Source organism: Aegilops tauschii, chromosome 4 (assembly GCF_002575655.3).
Source record: "Aegilops tauschii subsp. strangulata cultivar AL8/78 chromosome 4, Aet v6.0, whole genome shotgun sequence".
Classification (NCBI taxonomy): Eukaryota; Viridiplantae; Streptophyta; class Magnoliopsida; order Poales; family Poaceae; genus Aegilops; species Aegilops tauschii.
The window spans coordinates 72,310,926-72,329,479 of NC_053038.3; the positions used below are offsets into that span (position 1 = coordinate 72,310,926).

The 18,554-nt window shown below is 48.4% G+C and overlaps 1 protein-coding gene and 1 long non-coding RNA gene across 2 annotated transcripts; one reads left to right on the top strand and one right to left on the bottom strand.

Moving 5' to 3' along the window:
* Window positions 1–979: 979 nt before the first annotated feature.
* Window positions 980–1,823, bottom strand: LOC109781954 (dirigent protein 21). Its single transcript, XM_020340542.4, has one exon. The coding sequence runs from the start codon at window positions 1,701–1,703 to the stop codon at window positions 1,152–1,154; it is 552 nt and encodes a 183-aa protein (XP_020196131.1). The 5' UTR covers window positions 1,704–1,823; the 3' UTR covers window positions 980–1,151.
* Window positions 1,824–13,343: 11,520 nt separating this feature from the next.
* On the top strand, window positions 13,344–14,064 carry LOC120962407 (uncharacterized). The gene is made up of 2 exons (XR_005753171.1): window positions 13,344–13,720; window positions 13,914–14,064. It is a non-coding gene; the product is annotated as an uncharacterized lncRNA (long non-coding RNA).
* The last annotated feature ends 4,490 nt before the right edge of the window (window positions 14,065–18,554 follow it).

Genomic DNA, 18,554 nt, shown 5'->3' on the forward strand with positions numbered 1-18,554 from the left:
AACCGGTGGTGGGGAAGGAGAGGTGTTCCGGCTGCCGGGGCCGTGAGGATCCAGCACCAGAGGACCCGAGCGCCCGGTGACTATGGCGTCGCGGCGGGCGGATCCGTCCGTCAGCCGGGCGCTGTCCTCCCGGGAGCGGCGGGGTGCAATGCGGACTGACATTGCCTCCTCAAACCCACACGGGATACACCCCAATCGACGGATCCGGACTGGCCAGAATCCGATCCGCTGCCTGCCATGCCGGAGAAGGCCGAAAACTGGCGGAGGGGAATGGAGGAGAGTGAAGTGAAGTGGCTAGGGTTTGCTCCGACGAGCGGATGGGGACGAATATATGTGGGGTCGGGTGGGCCAACATGGGCCGGGTCCGACGTGGCAGGCGTGTCCGGACGCCCCTTATCCGCCCCATATTTGGGCCGGATACGAGGGGTGCCGGTCGGCCCGGGCGTTTGACGCCCGTTTGAGGCGTCCATCTGGGTCAAAAAACATGACCGGACAATAAGCGGCCCGCTCGAGCGTTTGAGGAGGGTTTGAGGTGTCCGGTTGTAGATGTTTATAGTATGTCTACATTTTACAGTAAAAAATGCATCTGGACCGTCGAGCAGACCAATACAAATACGCATTGGATGACAGAATATGTCCGTACCACACGATCGGACGGTTGGAGGTGATTTGAGGGTCCGCGTTGGGAAGCCGTCACCCCGTCACCAGAGATGTGCAATCCACAGCCCAGTGACACAACGCCACGAGTCGAAGCCTCGCCGACGCCGCCGGCCGCACATGCTTCACTCAACGGTGTCCTCTACGGCAGCGGGGAAGACGAAGGGAGGGTTTGGGCGGCCGCTTGTGTCGCCCATTTTTGAACCTTTATCCACTGACCCTTTTTCTCACACAATGTGTGGTTGACTGATTTCAGCAATCACAACAATTAACATAACATAAAATCGATGCAAATTATCCTCCCAAAAAGTTGACGCACCAGTTAGCAAAACCACAAATCACACACAGCCAGCACTCAAATCTGCAAACACCCATCATCCATCACGGCAACAAACGCAGCAAATCTGCGAAATCCATTTATTACAAGCAAAACCATCTTTTCCGTTAGTCATGGACTGGACATCATTAGCTAAATTAAGCTCAGGCAGCCGCCGCTACGCCGCCGCCGCCGCCGCCTTGACGTAGACGGTGTACTCGACGACGGTCTCGCCGGACTTGGCGCCGGAGTCCATGGTGCGCGCCTCGACGTAGCCGCGCGCCATGCGGAACTTGCCCGTGCCCCCGATGATGCTCATCTCCCTCACCGCCGACAGCACCTCGTTGCGGCCGTAGATGGTGAGGCCGCTGCCCTTGTAGTCCCCGGCGGTGAACACGAAGTTCATGTTCATGAGGAGGCCGAAGGTGGCCTGGTCGGCGAACGTGTAGGTCCCCTGCGCGCGGCCGATCTCGTCCTTGGACTTGGCGGAGCCCGTGACGGCGGGGCCGGTGGTGAGCGGGTCGTCGATGGCCACCACCGCGCCGAAGAAGGTGGAGGAGCTGTTGCTGGACGCCGCCTGCGCGATCCGGATCGCGGTGGGGCTCGTCCCCGCCAGCACGTCGTGCCAGTACAGCTTGAACTTGGTCAGGCCGTCGTCCGCCGCGGAGGCCGGGGTCAGCAGCCCCGCCGCGCACAGGAGGAGGAGGAGCGCTGCCTTGCCGCCGGCCATGGCTGGTGGATCTGGCTAGCTGCGAGCCCTGGGTAACGGCGAAAAAGGGGAGCGGGCTAGTGTGGCGTATTTGAGGAGATGTCAGATGAGGTGGGGTGGCCGGACATGGGAGTGGGTGGCTCACTGTCCACTCTATCTCTCTCGGTGGCCACTCGATTCGGTCTCGGTGCGCATGTGGGGCAGGTACCTCCAGTGGTCGGCCCGGTAGGTACGGTAACTTTTTCTTTGCATTGCACGCGCGCTCTCTGTCTCTCCTCCTCCTTTCTCTTTGGGTTTAGTTAAAAAAAAATGGCGATTCTTGAGTGCGGTGCGAGCAAAACGATAACGGAAAGCGTGGACTCGTTAGGTGAGATGAGGCCACGCATACTCCTCAACACGAACCATCAATTCTCTGGTTTCTATACTGGGATCGCAAGATTTACATGGAAAAGGAGACTGGTGAAAGAGATGGTGTGATAACTGATAAACTGAACGAGACCGACTTGGATTGAAGGTGACAGGACAGGCAACAAGCGAAAATGATGAAACGTAATCATGTGTTGGTAGTAGGTGAGCTGCTGTGTCCTGCGGTTTTGGGTTGGGGCTGGGAGACGGAGACCAGATGATTCAGCTACACGATTGCAAGGCTTTATTTTATTTTATTTTATTTTTGCGTGGGATTGCAAGGCATTTGGAAGGGCCGGTAACCTGCTGTCTATGCAAGTAACCAACCACACCTGCTGCTGCAGTACCGTTCCTTGCCTTGCCTTTGCTCTAGAGCAACCCCAACGGCCCCACCTAATCCAGCCCAGCTCATAACGCATGATGGCAGTACTGAGTTGATAGCTCGTCCGTGTGCTATCACGAGGCAAATTCATATTTGTAGATGGATTTTGTGAACGGAAAAACTAATCTTGGCACATTTCTAGATTATTAGGGCTTCTATGTAGGGGGGAGACACTTTGGCTCCTGGTTGTAAACAATAATTACAAAAGAAATCAAAATAGTTCAGAAGTTTTTTTTAGAATGAATTTGCTTTTCATCTGCACTAGTATATAAAATTTCACAAATAAAAGACCGATGTTAACTTCAGGGCAAAAGAATATATTTACTATTATAGGTTACCATTCACACTATTTTGGCTGATTTTTTAAAAACAAGAAGTCAAAGAGTTTTTTCTTTTTGTGAATTTCTTCACAAGAACAATGGGAGGTCAAGTTATTTTAAGAATTTTTCTTAGAAGTTTTTGACTTCTTTATTAAATTTTTTCATATAGAGTGTAGATACACCCAGAAACCAAACGTCCAGGTCCTTCTATGTGGTGTCTTTAACATGACAGGTCTCTACCGGGGACAGAGTGTGCAAGCAAGCAGTGAATATACCACCTCGTACTGACATTACCAGAATTACTTTGTCAATTCAAAATAATTTATCTCCCAAATTATCAATGTTGTTGGTCAATCGTTCTTTGTCACCTCCAACTATGAGGTTACGACGCTGGCGCAACCAAGTTAATAGTGAACAGTGATCACCGTATTAGTGCACAGTTACTAGGCGACGATCCTACATAACTAAATAGTTGATGCCCACTCACTCTAATTTTTTCAACATGCAACTATATCATCTCACCATGCCATCATGCATGAACTAGATCTCCACTAATTCCAGTTCTCTCATCATGCAACTATGCCACGTCATCATGGCACCATGCATGGAAAAATAACCAAATTAACATCTACGATGCCTGCTACTTATATTTAGTAAATATTCCATAATTATAGGATAATCAAATACAACAAATTATATGTTAATTTCATGACATGTTGTTAGTCTAAATATGAAATATTCACACACAAAAAAATCTCAATGTACCTAAGTAGTTAATCTCCACTGACTCTAATTCTCTCAACATGCAAGTATGCTATCTCACGATGTCATCATGCATGATATAAATAATTGATCTCTACTAACTCTAATTCTCTTAACATGCAACTATGCCACCTCATCATGCCACCATGCATGGGAAAGTAACCAAATTAACATCTGCCATGCATGCTACTCATATTTAGTAAATATTCTACAACTATAGAATAATGAAATAGAACACATTATATGTTAATTTCAATTGACATGTTGTTAGTCTAAATACTACTGATTCATACAAACAACTCTCAATGAAATAATTTCTACCAATTCCCGCAACAATGTGCGGGGTATCATCTCTACTTCTATATATAGGCATTGCAATGTTCGCAAATCCAGAGAGTCGGTATATAAGAGATGAAACTGCAAAAAGATGAAGATGATATCACGCAATAGAATTATTACCATGTTAGTCTTACATGAGTGAGGATCAACGTTTAGTACTCCCTCTACTACATCAATGACAATTAATATGGATCGGAGGGAGTGGAATCCTGCTAACCAAGAAATTATATGTCTTTAAGATTGTAAGGAAGTAATTATAGCCTGAGGAATACTAACATGAATGAGTTTTTTTATATCAAAACATATTAATATAGAATCTAGTTTTAGATATCTCGTCCCAACAAAGACAAAATAAAAATGGATCGTCAATTGGTATTTGAATAAGTGTTTTGAAAGACAATTTCTCTAAAGATTAGAAAGCAAGATGCTCATTTTAAGTGACTAGTCAGAAGGTGGTGATATCAAACAAAGGACTCGTGACACCGCATCGCCTCCCTACCCTCCCTTCTCCTCGTCTCGCCGCCACCAGAGGAGCCCACCGGCGAAGCTCAAGACGACTCCAAGGACGATAATGGTGGGCCACATCTCTGGGTGTCTGTCGCATCCTTGGCTTGCGCGACACGAATCTAGGTTTGCGCGTCGCTGCTCGTGGTCGTGGGGTGTGGTGGTCGACAACGAGGTAGGGAGGCCGGGGCTGACGGAGTTGTGCTCTACAATGGTCATCGCACTGTGGTGAGGTTGGGTAGTGGCGTGGCCTGTCACTAGCAGGTGGCTCTCTCTAGATCTGGATTCGGCGCTCCAGTCAACAGGGCTGCTTTGTGGCTAGGCTATGGAGATGGAGAAGTGGAGGTAGAAGGAGGTGGAGAGACAAGATCGACAGTGGTTGTTTTGGGCTTTGTTTTGGTTGGCGTTTGTGAGGAGTGCGGATCTAGGTTGCTATAGCCTCCAGCAGTGCCTTCCACTACGTGGTGTCGGTGGCGCAGGGCCCAAGGGATTGTGGGGGTGAAGGTCAGTGGCATTTGTAGTGGTGGTGGTGGCGGCGGCGGTGCTTCGACTTGGATTCATCTGATGCGCCCAGATATCGCTCCCTCTGGGTAGTGGCTCGCTTGGCCAGTGGTCTTCGTGGTGGTGGCGGGAGGGTCCGATTTGTGGTGGTGTTGGGGTGTTGTGTCCAGTGATGAGGGAATGGGTGTGGGCGAGCAGCCAGAACCGACCCGACTCCTGTTTGTGCAGGTGCTCGAGGTGAGCGACTGTGGCATCACATGCCTCTTGCTGGACCTAGCGGGGATGCTCGCCATGGACTGACAGGAGGGTGGGGAGGTCTTGCTCTGCCAGAATCTACGGCTGACATACGCGGAGATGACCGAGATGGGATGCTTGAGGCGAAATCCTAGTGCCGACCACGACGGCAACGATGATGGCAACGCCTTTGGGCGCCGCTTCCATTCATAAAGGCATCATTGGGGAGTCCCCGCTTCTTTCTGTGCTCTAGCAAAAGCATCATGTCCTTCTTTGGATCGGATAATGAAGACATCTTTGATGCCATTTCCCCTCGTGGGGCATTGTTTTGAACCCACAGATCTGCGGTTGGTTGCCTAATGTCTGGGTTGGCACGGTTGGCAGGTTGTTGGAGTTTTCGGTGGTGGCGTTAGAAATGATCTGTGGCGGTGAACAGTTCTTTGGTCATATTGGTGCCGATGGTTGACCTATATCTTGGGGGTTTGTGACGGCGATGAGGCCTTGGTGTTCGGTGCCCTTCGACGGCTCCTTAGTTTTTGTTGCCTTGCATAGAGGTTTGGTTCCCTCTATTTGTGATGGAGGGTGACGGTGTCCTGGACTAGGGGGTACTCACCACGTCATCTCCCGATCTGTTAGATTGGGCCGAGGACCCTCCTGGCCGTATACTCATGGGCCAGCTCGGACAGCTGCCGCATACAAGGAAGATTCCACAAGACTTGGCGATCAAGACAAAGACTCCTCCCCACCGGCGTATTCGGCTAGGACTCTTGTTATCCTAGGCCTCTGGTGCATTATATAAACCGAGGCCGGGCTAGTCGATAGAGGATACATAAAAACAATCATACCATAGGCTAGCTTCTAGGGTTTAGCCTCTACGATCTCGTGGTAGATCAACTCTTGTAATACTCATATCATCAAGATCAATTAAGCAGGAAGTAGGGTATTACCTCCATCGAGAGGGCCCGAACCTGGGTAAACATCGTGTCCCCCGCCTCCTGTTACCATCCGCCTTAGACGCACAGTTCGGGACCCCCTACCCGAGATCCGCCGGTTTTGACACCGACATTGGTGCTTTCATTGAGAGTTCCGTTGTGTGATCGGCAAAAGGATCAATGGCTCGACTGTAGATCAACTGCGATGTCGGCTTCTTCGTCACTGGCTCGGCTGGTCACCTTGGCTGGACCGAGGACTGCGCCCTACCTCCGATCATCATGTTCGGATGAGGGCCTTCATCAACATCAACTCCAATCTCTATCAAGATTATGGAGGAATCATCCAGGGAGCCCGGGGGCTCAACGTCAACATTGCCCTCGGGCGACCGTGCTGTTTTTCTGGACAGCGAACTTGTATCCGCCGCCACCGCCTCCTCAAGAGTCGTTTTAACGATTGCTTCGGTGGAATTGTGCGGAATTGAGTCTACAACAACCGTGGAAAATTTCGTCGAGTTCCGATGGAGGAATCTCTGGCAATCCGTGTATACTGGAGCCCTGTCAAAACTGGACGGGAATCTGGACGAGTTTAGGGCGTGGTGTCCAGCTTCTAGCTCGGACGTCCTTTGAAAGATCCAACCATTGATCGGCTGCCGAATTCCTATATCTACCACCTCTCAAAATTTCAGCTCGATCCGACCGTCCAAACTCCGAGAACCTTCCGATTAGTGCATCACTTTTCGGATCTGTTTTCTGTGCGAGGACGAATCCGACCCGAATTCATCTTTTTTATGAACGGGATTTCGGACATCCTTTTTTAAGGGAGTTTTGTATGGGGTATTGTGTTTTGTTCCCAAACACATCCCGCTAATTTTGAAGTCTTTTCCAATATGATCTTCACCATCGTGCTGGTGTCAAACCAGCCCGACAACGTTGCTCTACGGCTGCCGACCTGCGCTAGACACGTTGTCACTTTATTGAGCCGAGCTCAACTTCTTCGGATCATCATCTCGGCAAGCCGAACAAGAGTTCGGCACCGCGAAGGACAAATCATCACCAACATCGTCGCCCCACGGATTACACGGAGCGGGCACACCGGCATCGTCGCACGGTCACTTCATCAAGTCGGCATTGACCACGTCACGACCGGCATCGGCAGGGCCACACTGTTGCTTTTTCAAGCTGATGTCCATCACGCCGGCCTACTTTGACTCATCGGCTAACATCGAGGCTTCGACATCTCGGCTGGACCAGGGGCTCCGCCACCTCTTCATCAACCTACTCCGGAGACTTCGGCGTCACTAGCCGACCCGCCTCGTCACGTTGGCTGGACCGAGGGCTTCGCCTCGGCAAGCCAACCTTTGCCAGCGTCGCCATGCCGTCGCTTTATCGCCCGTCAGGCAATGGGTGTGCGGATCGAGTCCCAATTTTGGGAGTCACCTTTCTTCGGATTGCTACAACAAATAAAGCAGGTGCTATTAATCCTAGTAATTTTTGCTTGTTTGGGTTTATTTTTCCCAAGAAATTATTACTCTGATTTGTTCCATCGTCTGTACACAGGTCTATCGAATGGTGGCCGCACTAACAATGGTCGCATGGTGGTTCGGTCAGTTTCCGTACATAGTCCGGCGAACGCCGCATCCGGAACTCGGACCGACCTGTGAAGTAATGGACTTCGACTGTGTCACGTGGTCTCTTCGGCAAGCCGACGCCGTCGTCTCAATCGGCGTAAATCGGCTCGCGTGATCACCTTGTTGGTCGTGTTGCCATACCGACGTGTTCGGTTGCCTCGGGGACTTCGGCATCGCCGAGAAAGCTCTACCTCATCGAGTGTTCGGCGCGCAGGCCATATTTTCTTTTATTACTCACTTTGCATAAATTATATATTATGCAACGTTTTTTTAATTATTATTATTACTATTATCTCCGGTTTGCACTATTTTTTGTGCACAGAAAAATGATCCGGGTCGGGCAGGATCGTCAACTCGGCGTACTGACATACCACGTCACCTCGGCTGGACGAGGGGCTTCGTCAACACCTCATTAACCCACGCCGGGGACTTCGGCGTCACTCTGTCGGCCTGCATTGGTCGTGCTATGACACCACTTCGGAGTGGCGAGCTCTTCGCTCCGCCACCTCGGGACCGGCTTGGGGGATGGAACCTTGTCCCGCATCAAGCTCGGACCGCGTCATCAATGCCGAACACATTAACCAGCTAAGTCGCTTTCATGCTCAAAGTTTTAAATTTTTAACTTGTGTTCGGTTCGACCAAGCATTATACTTTTTTGGCAAAAAGTTGTTTGTGAACAAATTCCTTGTCATAACCTTGTTTGTGACACATAAATTCAAATACTCAGTTCACTCAGGGGCTTCCTTTATGAAGCCTTTTCTCTTGCAAATGATTACACTTGTCCGGCTTCGTTCCATGTTCGTGTATTACGCCACAATATGCACCATGTTGACTTAAGCAATTTGCAAGCTGGGTTGCCTCGCTCCTGTGTTTACCCCTACGTTCCCGATTGTTCGGCTAGGGAGTAAAGGGAGCACCTCTGCGATTGTCACGATCGGGTCATCCGAGCCGGACCTCAGACTGGGTGAAGCCGAAAGCTAGCGCTCTTATTGTTTTCAATTATGGTCGGCACACAACGGAACTCATGAGTACAAAAAATCTATTGCACAAGTCTAATAGTAGCAATGAGCAACCGAAGAAAGTTATCGGTGGGGGTACTATTTTTCTCGAAGATGCTTCTTACACTTCGTCAGTAATATAGCATAAGTTCCCTGAGCGCGCTTTGTCTGTTACAGCCTTATGGCCTGATTGCCTGGTTATCGGAAACACCGTCGATATTCTCGACAGGTGGAGTACATAACACTTTTCGGCCCTTAACCGAAGAGGGAGAAGCCGACGGTCGGTTAAGACGCGTTTAAAGTTCGGGTGAACACATATATGATATAAGTATTTAGGTACATAGAATCATTTTACATAAAATTCTTTTACCCAAGTCACTTGGGGGCTCTTAAATTTATATGAGCGTTTTATAATAAGTGTTCTTCTTCTTAGTCGTTGCAAAGTTTTTATTATTATTATTATTATTTATCACTCCTTTTTTCGACACGAGTGTGTGGTCACTAGACGGGGAGCCTAATTTCTCTCTCAAAGCCGCTAGAGTTTAGTTTGCTAAACTGGCCTAATGAGAAGTACTCCGTCTTCGGGATAGGAGGTTGAAGCCGTAGGCTGACCCGCTTGAAGTCTTGAGATAGGATGTGTCATGTTAAAGCACGACAGAAGCACTTTTTTTCTTTTCTAAAGTCTAATTTTCGGATTGGCACGGACCACTTGATCTTGTTCGGACGTCAGGTTTTCACTGACGTTTTTTGGTTTTCCAAGCCTATGGCACTTTTAAACTATTTGTGTGTTTTCAGCATATGTCTCGCAGTGCAACACCGGACACCTTTTGAGATTCGGCAAAAACATTCTCGGACATTACTATATATGCATTGGTTTTGAATTGTGTCTTTGGTCAATAGTTGGGTTACCCGGCTCCTGTGCTTGCCTCCTACGTTCCGCTTTGTTCGGCTAGGTGTGCAAAGGGAGAACCACTGCGATTGTGCTTCCAGCTCGCATGGTTAAGCACCTCAGTGGAGAAAGCCAAAAACTGACTGTCACAATAAGTGTAAACTGGTCAGCGATCCGATGACTATGTTAAATAATGGGCCGTTCATAACATTGGCCGAAGTGTTTACGGCTTGACCTCGGATGTCGCCGAACACTAACCCGGGGCTCATAGCTAGCTTCCCCAGTTTAAAGCTCCTATGACTAAGCGAAAGTTATAAAGCCCGCATATCTGATTGCCTCGTTTCCGCTAACACAACCGCCTTCGGACACCGAGACGTCGGCTAAGGGTTCTCTTGTTATTGCGGAAACACTCTGCGTAGTATCTACAAAGGGGTAGAAGCCGATGATGGGCCACTTTCAACTGATAAACGGTCGCAATGGAGTCAAAATAATGATGTAAAGTACTTGGATACATAGAATCATTACACATAATCTGTGATTTTACTCTGGATATCGATCCTTAATTCGGCCACCCGTGCCCACATTAAGGCTCGGGGGCTACTGGGCTTTGCGCTCATTATTTACAAATATTAAAGTGGCACATCGATCCCCTGATCTGGTGTTGCCACCCGACCAGTGTCTCGGGGGCTACTGCATTGCCTATTCAATGTAGAAAATTCAAAGGGCTCAGTGTTCGGCTTGATCGAACTATGGGAAAGCGCGTCTTCCGACAACAATAAGTACCATCTGGACCTATCTGGCATCAAGCTAATATATCACGGCGACTTCTCACGACCCTCTCTCAGGGGCCCGTCCGCTGATCATTATTATTTCTAATATATTACACTGCGTTTCTATTCCTATGTATGCTGCCGAGCTAGGAGTTGATCCTCAGGCCGATTTCAAAAATCGACCTGAGTCTCAGGGGCTACTAGGATCAGCAGTTTTATGTTTTCCTTCAGGTGCATCTCGGGTTTTAGACCGACACACACCTTGAGGGCTACTGGATATACATATACCGGCTATATATCTCGGCAGAGAATAAACTGCACCAATCAAAAATATTCACAAAAAATCAGCCCGCTGTCGGGTGGTGCACCACCTCGGAAGCAGTCCGGCATAAAGCTCGAGCGCCAGTGGCTGGCTCCATAGAGGGCATTTCCGGCATTAAGCTCGGCTAAACTCCTTCAACTTTTTTGAACTAAGGTGATCTATGAAACCTCGGATATAGTCTGGCGTTGGAGCTCGGATACAGTCCGGCGTTGGAGCTTGGACACAGTCCGGTGTTGGTGCTTGGCTGCAAAGGATACCTCGAATGCAGTCTGGCGTTGGGGCTCGGATACAAGAGGACACCGCCGCATGGGAACAACTTCAAACCCGAGGCGTGGCATAAAAATAACAAGGCATTGATAAAGGCCAAAGACTTAAAGGGCTCCTCGGATACCCGACGTATAAACTCGTCAGATTTAGCTCGGCAATCCTCAAGAAAGATGATGGGAAGATTTGTTGAACCAGTTTTCAAGACCAACGACCGAAGATGAAGAACAGTTCGGAAGAATCGAGGAGCGTCCCTAACTTGAAGACCGGTTCAGGGGGCTACTGACGGTGTCCTGGACTAGGGGGTACTCACCACGTCATCTCCCGATCTGTTAGATTGGGCCGAGGACCCCCCTGGCCGTATACTCATGGGCCAGCTCGGACAGCTGCCGCATCCAAGGAAGATTCCACAAGACTTGGCGATCAAGACAAGGACTCCTCCCCACCGGCGTATTCGGCTAGGACTCTTGTTATCCTAGGCCTCTGGTGCATTATATAAACCGAGGCCAGGCTAGTCGATAGAGGATACATAAGAACAATCATACCATAGGCTAGCTTCTAGGGTTTAGCCTCTACGATCTCGTGGTAGATCAACTCTTGTAATACTCATATCATCAAGATCAATTAAGCAGGAAGTAGGGTATTACCTCCATCGAGAGGGCCCGAACCTGGGTAAACATCGTGTCCCCCGCCTCCTGTTACCATCCGCCTTAGACGCACAGTTCGGGACCCCCTACCCGAGATCCGCCGGTTTTGACACCGACAGAGGGCAAGGTGTGGCCTAAAGGAGGTGCAGGGGTTGTCTCGGTAGAACAATTGCCCTTCAACACAGTTTGTGGCTCTCTCTGTCGTGACGTTCCGAGGTAGTGGGTGTTGGAAGTATGCCCTAGATGCAATAATATTTATATTATTATATTTCTATATTCATAATTATAGAGTTTATATTCTATGCTATAACTGCTATGATCCTAGAATATGCGATTCAGTAGAAAACTCATATGCACGTGTAGAATGAAAAACGGTAAATACAAGGTTCCTAGTCTTGCCTCTAGGACTAGCTCAAGTGTTGTTGGTGATCACGTTTTCTGGATCTTAGGATATTGTTAAGTTTAATGATAGTCTTAAAACAACTTTGAGATTGTGACCCCGGTAGAACGATCAGATTGAATCAACCCAAACTTGTTGGTTATGAATTGAGTTAATACCATCTGTAATCAATTGACACAACACGAAGTGTTAACGTGTGATTTTTCTCCTTAGACCATGAGAGTATCATAATCACTTCTTACCAGACGGTGGGCTTTGGAGTTGCTCAAAGAAACAACAAACATTACTAGATTTCCATTCAAATTTGAATGGCAGAATGTATCTTCATGTACATGTGTTCCTGGTTTTTGTTTTAACTACAAACAAGCATGTTCATCTCTTATTGTTTCATCAGGTTGTTAGGCAGCCAAAGAAGCAAAGATTAAACAAGATGGATGGATAAACTTTTGGTCACTCAAAAGCTGGATGATCTGGGAGCAATTCATCTTCTATAGAAAAATGCCTACCAAACATAATGTTTAACTTAGAGTTTTTCCTTGTATATGGTTCTATGTTTTTATGTGAACCATGAACTTGTTGTAGCTGATCTGGGAGCAATTTATCTTCTGTGTTTTCTTACTATGGCTTGCTACTTTGCATACCCTGAGAGCAAGTACCCATGAAGTTCGGCATTTCATTATACGAGTTGTTAAACTGATAAAGATTGGATTTTTAACTGTACTTGTGCTATTTTGTATCATCACAGTTATTATAGCAAACCCTGCCTACCAAACAATTTTTTATGAAAGGGGATTGGAGACTTGGGGATGTGAGGGGAATCGAGGGGATTGGGTGGAAGGAATGGATTCATCAAATCCCCTGAAATCTCCTCCTTCCTAAACCTCCTCAATCCATTTATACCAAACAAAGCCTTATGATTTTTTTGTTTGTGTATAAATCCGTTACCGCGATGAAAGTTTATGTACCCCAGATGTATTTAACTCGCGAACCAACTGTGGTTGGATGGTTAGAGGGACTGTGGTATCCATAGCCCATCAGGGTTCAAATCCTGGTGCTCGCGTTTATTCCTGGATTTATTTCAGGATTTCCGGCGATGCGCGTTCAGTGGGACGAGACGTTCCCGTCGACGACGAGGCGCCTACGAGGAGACGTTCCCGTCGACGACGAGGCGCCTATGAAGGAGACGTTCCCGTCGACGACGAGGCGCCTACGGTGAATTCGTAAATTTCAACATGATATCCCGGCTCAGTCTCCGCTCATAGGGGTAAGATGTGTGCGCGTTCGTAGGGGTGAGTGTATGCTTGTGTATATACGCGCTTGTGTCTGTACTAATGTTAAAAAAAAGATGTATTTAACTCAATTTTACTCGGGCAGAACACGCACCCACTAGGCGCACGATTTTTCTCAACAACAAAAGACCCTAGTTCGCACGAACTCTCACAGCCGCCGACCGATCCACGGCTCCACGCACCTGCACGAACTCACGCTCGCGCCGCCGCCTCTCTTCTCAGCCGCCGACCAGGCTCGAGGCCGCCGCCGTCTACCTGTCGCGGGCCGCCGCCGTGGAGCCGTCCACCGACCGCGGCCGTTCCCCCACTTCCCCAGACCCCAGCCTCCAGGCAGAGGCAGCCCCTCCGCGGCTCCGCCCCAGTCTGCTCCCCTAGTCCCGGTCTCCGCAACTGTTCCCGGGCGCGGTGCGCCGTTCGCCGCCGAGCGTCGTTCCCTACTTCCCTCCTTACCAGTGAGTAGTGACCTTGGTAATTTTCTTTGATTATTTTCACTTGTACTCAAGGACCAGTCGACCAGGGACTGTCAGGGACTGCTTGTACTGTGTTCTAAATCAAATGTGTGTGTGGGTGTATGTATTCTGTCATATATGCACGGTATTGTTGAATTCAAATTGATGTATTTGCATATTTCATTTCATGTTGTAGAAATAGAAGTTGAGGAATAAGATGAGAGACGATTGGCTGAATCACACGATGGTTTGCTGTATTGACCGAGATGTATTTGAAAGTAGGGTCTATCTAGGACACGTCTAGATGTGATGTCACATCTAAGCTGATGTCCACTCTGTTTATGATCTATTTTTTTGTCTTAGTTTTTTTATTTCTTATTGCTACATTATATATCTTTGGAAGGTTAGATGTGACATCCTTAAAAAACATTTAGATGTGAATTAGACAAACTGTTGAAAGTATTGATGATGGTGCTATTATACAGGTTTTCTATTTCACATCTAGATGTGAAATAGTTATCTCACATCTAACTTCCTAGCCACATGATATAAGCATTAAAGATTAGTATTTTTTGTTTTTTTATTGATTGATCTTGTTCCTGTATGCGTCACTCACGTCGGGCATCATGGCAGTAGGCCGTTGTCTATCAATTGATCTTGCTCCTCCTACGTTGCCTCCTCGTTGGCTGTTGTGGCCACAGGTGAACTTTTTTCAATCTTCTTTTTTGTTTTTTTCCTTTTTGTTTTTTTGGTTCGAATTCGTAAAAAAAAAAAAGTCAATTCATGATTTTTGTATTTTTTATTTTTTCCACCTTTTCATTTTTCCTTTAAAAATTTTCATGCTTTTTCCCATTGCTATTAGTTGACTATCCACCATTAAACAAGGTCTGTAATTTTTGTCTAAGTTGCAAGTCTAGCCTCAACTTGCAAGGGGGGTCGATCTTCTTTTGTCATAGTTGCAACCCCATCCTTGACCCGCAACTCGACTTCGACCTTTTTTCCCTCAGTTGATAGCCCAACCTTGATTTACAACTGGGGTCAAAAAAATTTCAAGTGGCAAGTCCACCGCCGACTCGCAACTAGGCCCTATCTTTTTCGTCCCAATTGCAAGTCCATCCTTGACTCGCAATCGGGGGTTGAGTTTATTTTGTCCCAACTGCAAGTCCACTTTCGACTCGCAACTGAGCCCAATCTTTTTTTTCCCAGTTGCAAGTCCACCCTTGACTCGCAACCGGGGATGGACCTTTTTTTGTCCCAGCTGCAAGTCCACTCTCGACTCGCAACTGGGTCTAACTTTTTTTGTCCTAGTTGCCAGTCCACCCTCGACTCACAACTAGAGTGCGGCCTTTTTTTTGTCCCAGTTACAAGTTCACCCTTAACTCGCAATTGGGACCCGATCTTTTGTTCCCAATTGCAAGGCTACCATTGACTCGCAACTGGGGCCTGATATTTTTCTCCAGTTGCAAGTCTACACTAGACTCGCAACTGGGGTCTGACCTTTTTTTTTCTAGTTGCAAGCCCATCCTCAACTCGCAACCTGGGTCTGATTTTTTTTTGTCCCAATTACAAGTTCACCATCAACTCGTAAGTGGGGGGATTTTTTTGTCCCAATTACAAGTTCACCATCAACTCGTAAGTGGGGTCTGACCTTTTTTGTCCGAGTTGTGGCACAGTGGGCGTATGATTTTTTGAATTGGCACGAAGAAATATTTGTGTACGTACAAGCTAGCTACAAGCAGCCTGATCGATTCTTTGACGGGACATACTAGTACTAGTTGCTCAATGGCCGAAGCTAGCCTAGCCGAGCAATCAATTTGATCGATTCTAGCCCGTGGCAGCTCACCTACACATGCGACACAGGAAACGATTGGATCGCCACAACCACATTGCGGGATTGTGGCTAACAAGCACGTCAACGAAAATGCGTAAGAGGCTGTAATTCTGATGATGATGTCACGTAGATGTGACGTGAGTACACATCCAACAGCCGGGAAAAACAATGGAAAAAGTGAGATCATTTAGATGTGGCATAAACGGACCCATCTTTTAACGCCCGCATGTATCTCTGGTGGCCTTGGACGTGAGTAGTAGCAGCCTAGAAATCCGTGATTACTCTCAACAAAACACCTCTTCTGTACATGTACAATCTGGACTTGTTTTGGTCGAGGCAACCAAAACAAATAACTAGATTTTGTTTTTTGGAAAAACTTTCAATATATTCATCTTCAATCATGGTAGTACAACGAACACTAGAAATAGTAAAAATTACATTCAGATCCATAGACCACCTAGCGACGACTACAAGCACTGAAGCGAGCCGAAGGCGCGCCGCTGTCATCGCCTCTCCCTCGCCGGAGCCGGGCAAACCTTGTTGTAGTAGACAGTCGGGAAGTCGTCGTGCTAAGGCCCCGTAGAACCAACGCACCAGAACAGCAACCACCGTGGATGAAGAGTGTAGATCAAAAGGATCCAACCTGAAAACACACGAAGACGTACGACGAACAGATCCGAGCAAATCCACCAAAGATAGATCCGCCGGAGACACAACTCCACACGCCCACCGACGATGCAAGACGCATCACCGGAACGGGGGCTAGGCGGGGACACCTTTATTCCATCTTCAGAGAACCGCCACCGTCTCGCCTTCCTGAGCAGGACACAAACCCTAACAAAGCTCGAAAAAAGATCTAAAAACGAATCCCTCCCACCGGCAAGGGCCGAGATCCACTCCGCCTCCATGGCCATAGGGCCACCGGAGACGGGATGGACCGGCACCGGCGCCGGTGGGAGGCAGAAAGCTAGGGTTCTTGGAGAGGGCGGCTAAGAAACAACTAGATTGTTGTACATCTTGGCCAAACGTGAATGTGTTGGAATTCTTTTCATTAGTATCCAAACCATGCATCTTTCCTTGTAGGTTGTACGCAGCATGGGCACAAGTGATCTTAACTAGCGCATCTGTATATTTGTCCTAAATACTTAGGGATGGTAACATCCCTAGAGAGTGAATTGCAAAAAATCATCATATTTTGGGCATCGTTTGCGGAAAGCCACCAGGTCACTAATCTTTTGTAAAAATCACCGCGGATTCGGTAAACATTTTGCAAATAGCACTGATCAGGTGATTTGGCTCATTTAATCACTTTCTGACAACTGGGTCTAACCCTTAGTTCTAAAAAGAAAAAGCAATCAACCCCTCCCTCCGTTCGCTGCCTGCAGGACGCCTCCGTGGCCGCTCCGCCCGCTCAGCCGGCGGCATGCTGCCTCACCGGCGAGCCACCGCGCCGCCACCTTTCATCTCCACCACCACGCCGCAATTGCGCGATCTGCAGCTTGACGACGGCGGCGAACTTGTGAAGCGTCGCCACCGGGAGGCTCACCGGCGCTTGTCCATCCAGCCCTAGCCTCTGGCCGCCGCGGTAGCCTGCTCTGCCCCTGCTCGCCGGCGATGAGGCAATAGAACAGGAAGCTGCACTGCCACCCGTCTCAGCCGGAGCGGCTTGGGTTTGACCGGGAGACGATGCTCCGGCAAGCAGCGCGAGCCAAGATTGCGGCCGACCAGGAGCTTCAACAAGTGCGCATGAGTGTGCACACACGTGCGTGGTTCAAATCAATAGAAAGTACTTAGAAGAGAACATGGGAAGAATTGATATGCTCTGGAGCTCACCCGCTCGCGGCCAGATGCAGACACAGCTCATCCTGCACGACTTCCTTGGCGTCTCTCTCGTCGCCGGCATCCCCAACGTGGCCGACACGCTCGAGGATCCCTACCGCATCCACAGCGCGGCGGACATCCTTGGCCTTGCTGCGCGCCGCATGGACCGCACGCACGCCCGCGTCATCGGGCGGGAGCGGCGGGTAAGGAGAAAGAGGGCCGCGACGCGGTGGCTCGCCGGCGGGGTAGAGGACGCACTGGGTGGCGCCGGAGTGGCGCGGGAGTTGGGCAGCTCGGGGCCTCTCCCGATCCAGACGGGATCGAGGCAGGGGGGGAGGAGGGTCTGATTGCTTTTTCCTTTTACAATCCAGGGGTGTGTCTGTCAAAACTTTGCAAAGTCAGCTCCTTACAATCTGGTCCCATTTGTCAGAAAGTGATCAAATGAGCCAAATCACATGATCAGTGCTATTTGCAAAATGTCTACCGAATCCGCGGTGATTTTTGCAAAAGATTAGTGACCTGGTGGTTTTTCACAAACGATGCCCCAAATGTGGTGGTTTTTTGCAATTCACTCCATCCCTAGATTTTACTTTATCAGCTTGTAATATTTCTGTCTTCTCGCGGCGGCGCGTAACACTGTCATTAGCTGTGCTAGAGATAATCATGACAAAATTATTAGCAATGACACTTGTACTTTGACACATGGTCGTATCAAAGACACACCATCCTGAGAGTTACATGTTGCAATGGGAAATAATAGGTTGGAAGGTTGAGGCCGGTAGTTTATGTGGCGAGAGAGGAATGCCTAAATAGGTATGGGGAAAGGAGGTAATCATAATGCCAAGGTCAAAAGCTAAAGTTGAGGCAGCAGTAGGATCGTTATTCACCGGGATGAACATAGTCTAATGAAAGTTGATGGTAAGTCCCGTGGCATTGGCAAGGTCATCAAGTAGTCATTTCAATATAGAGATCGCGGTGTCCGTGGCCTTAATGAGAATTAATGTCATCTGAATACCACTGAACACGGCAGGGTAGAGTCGGGTGAATGGAGTGGAAGAGTAATTGTTACCACAGGCTTGCATGATTAGTTGTTGAAGTACATCGGTGACAATTATGCATAGGTAAGTTGACAATGGATCACCCTGCCTAAGGGCCATTTTACATTGTATCCACGGTCTAGGGACG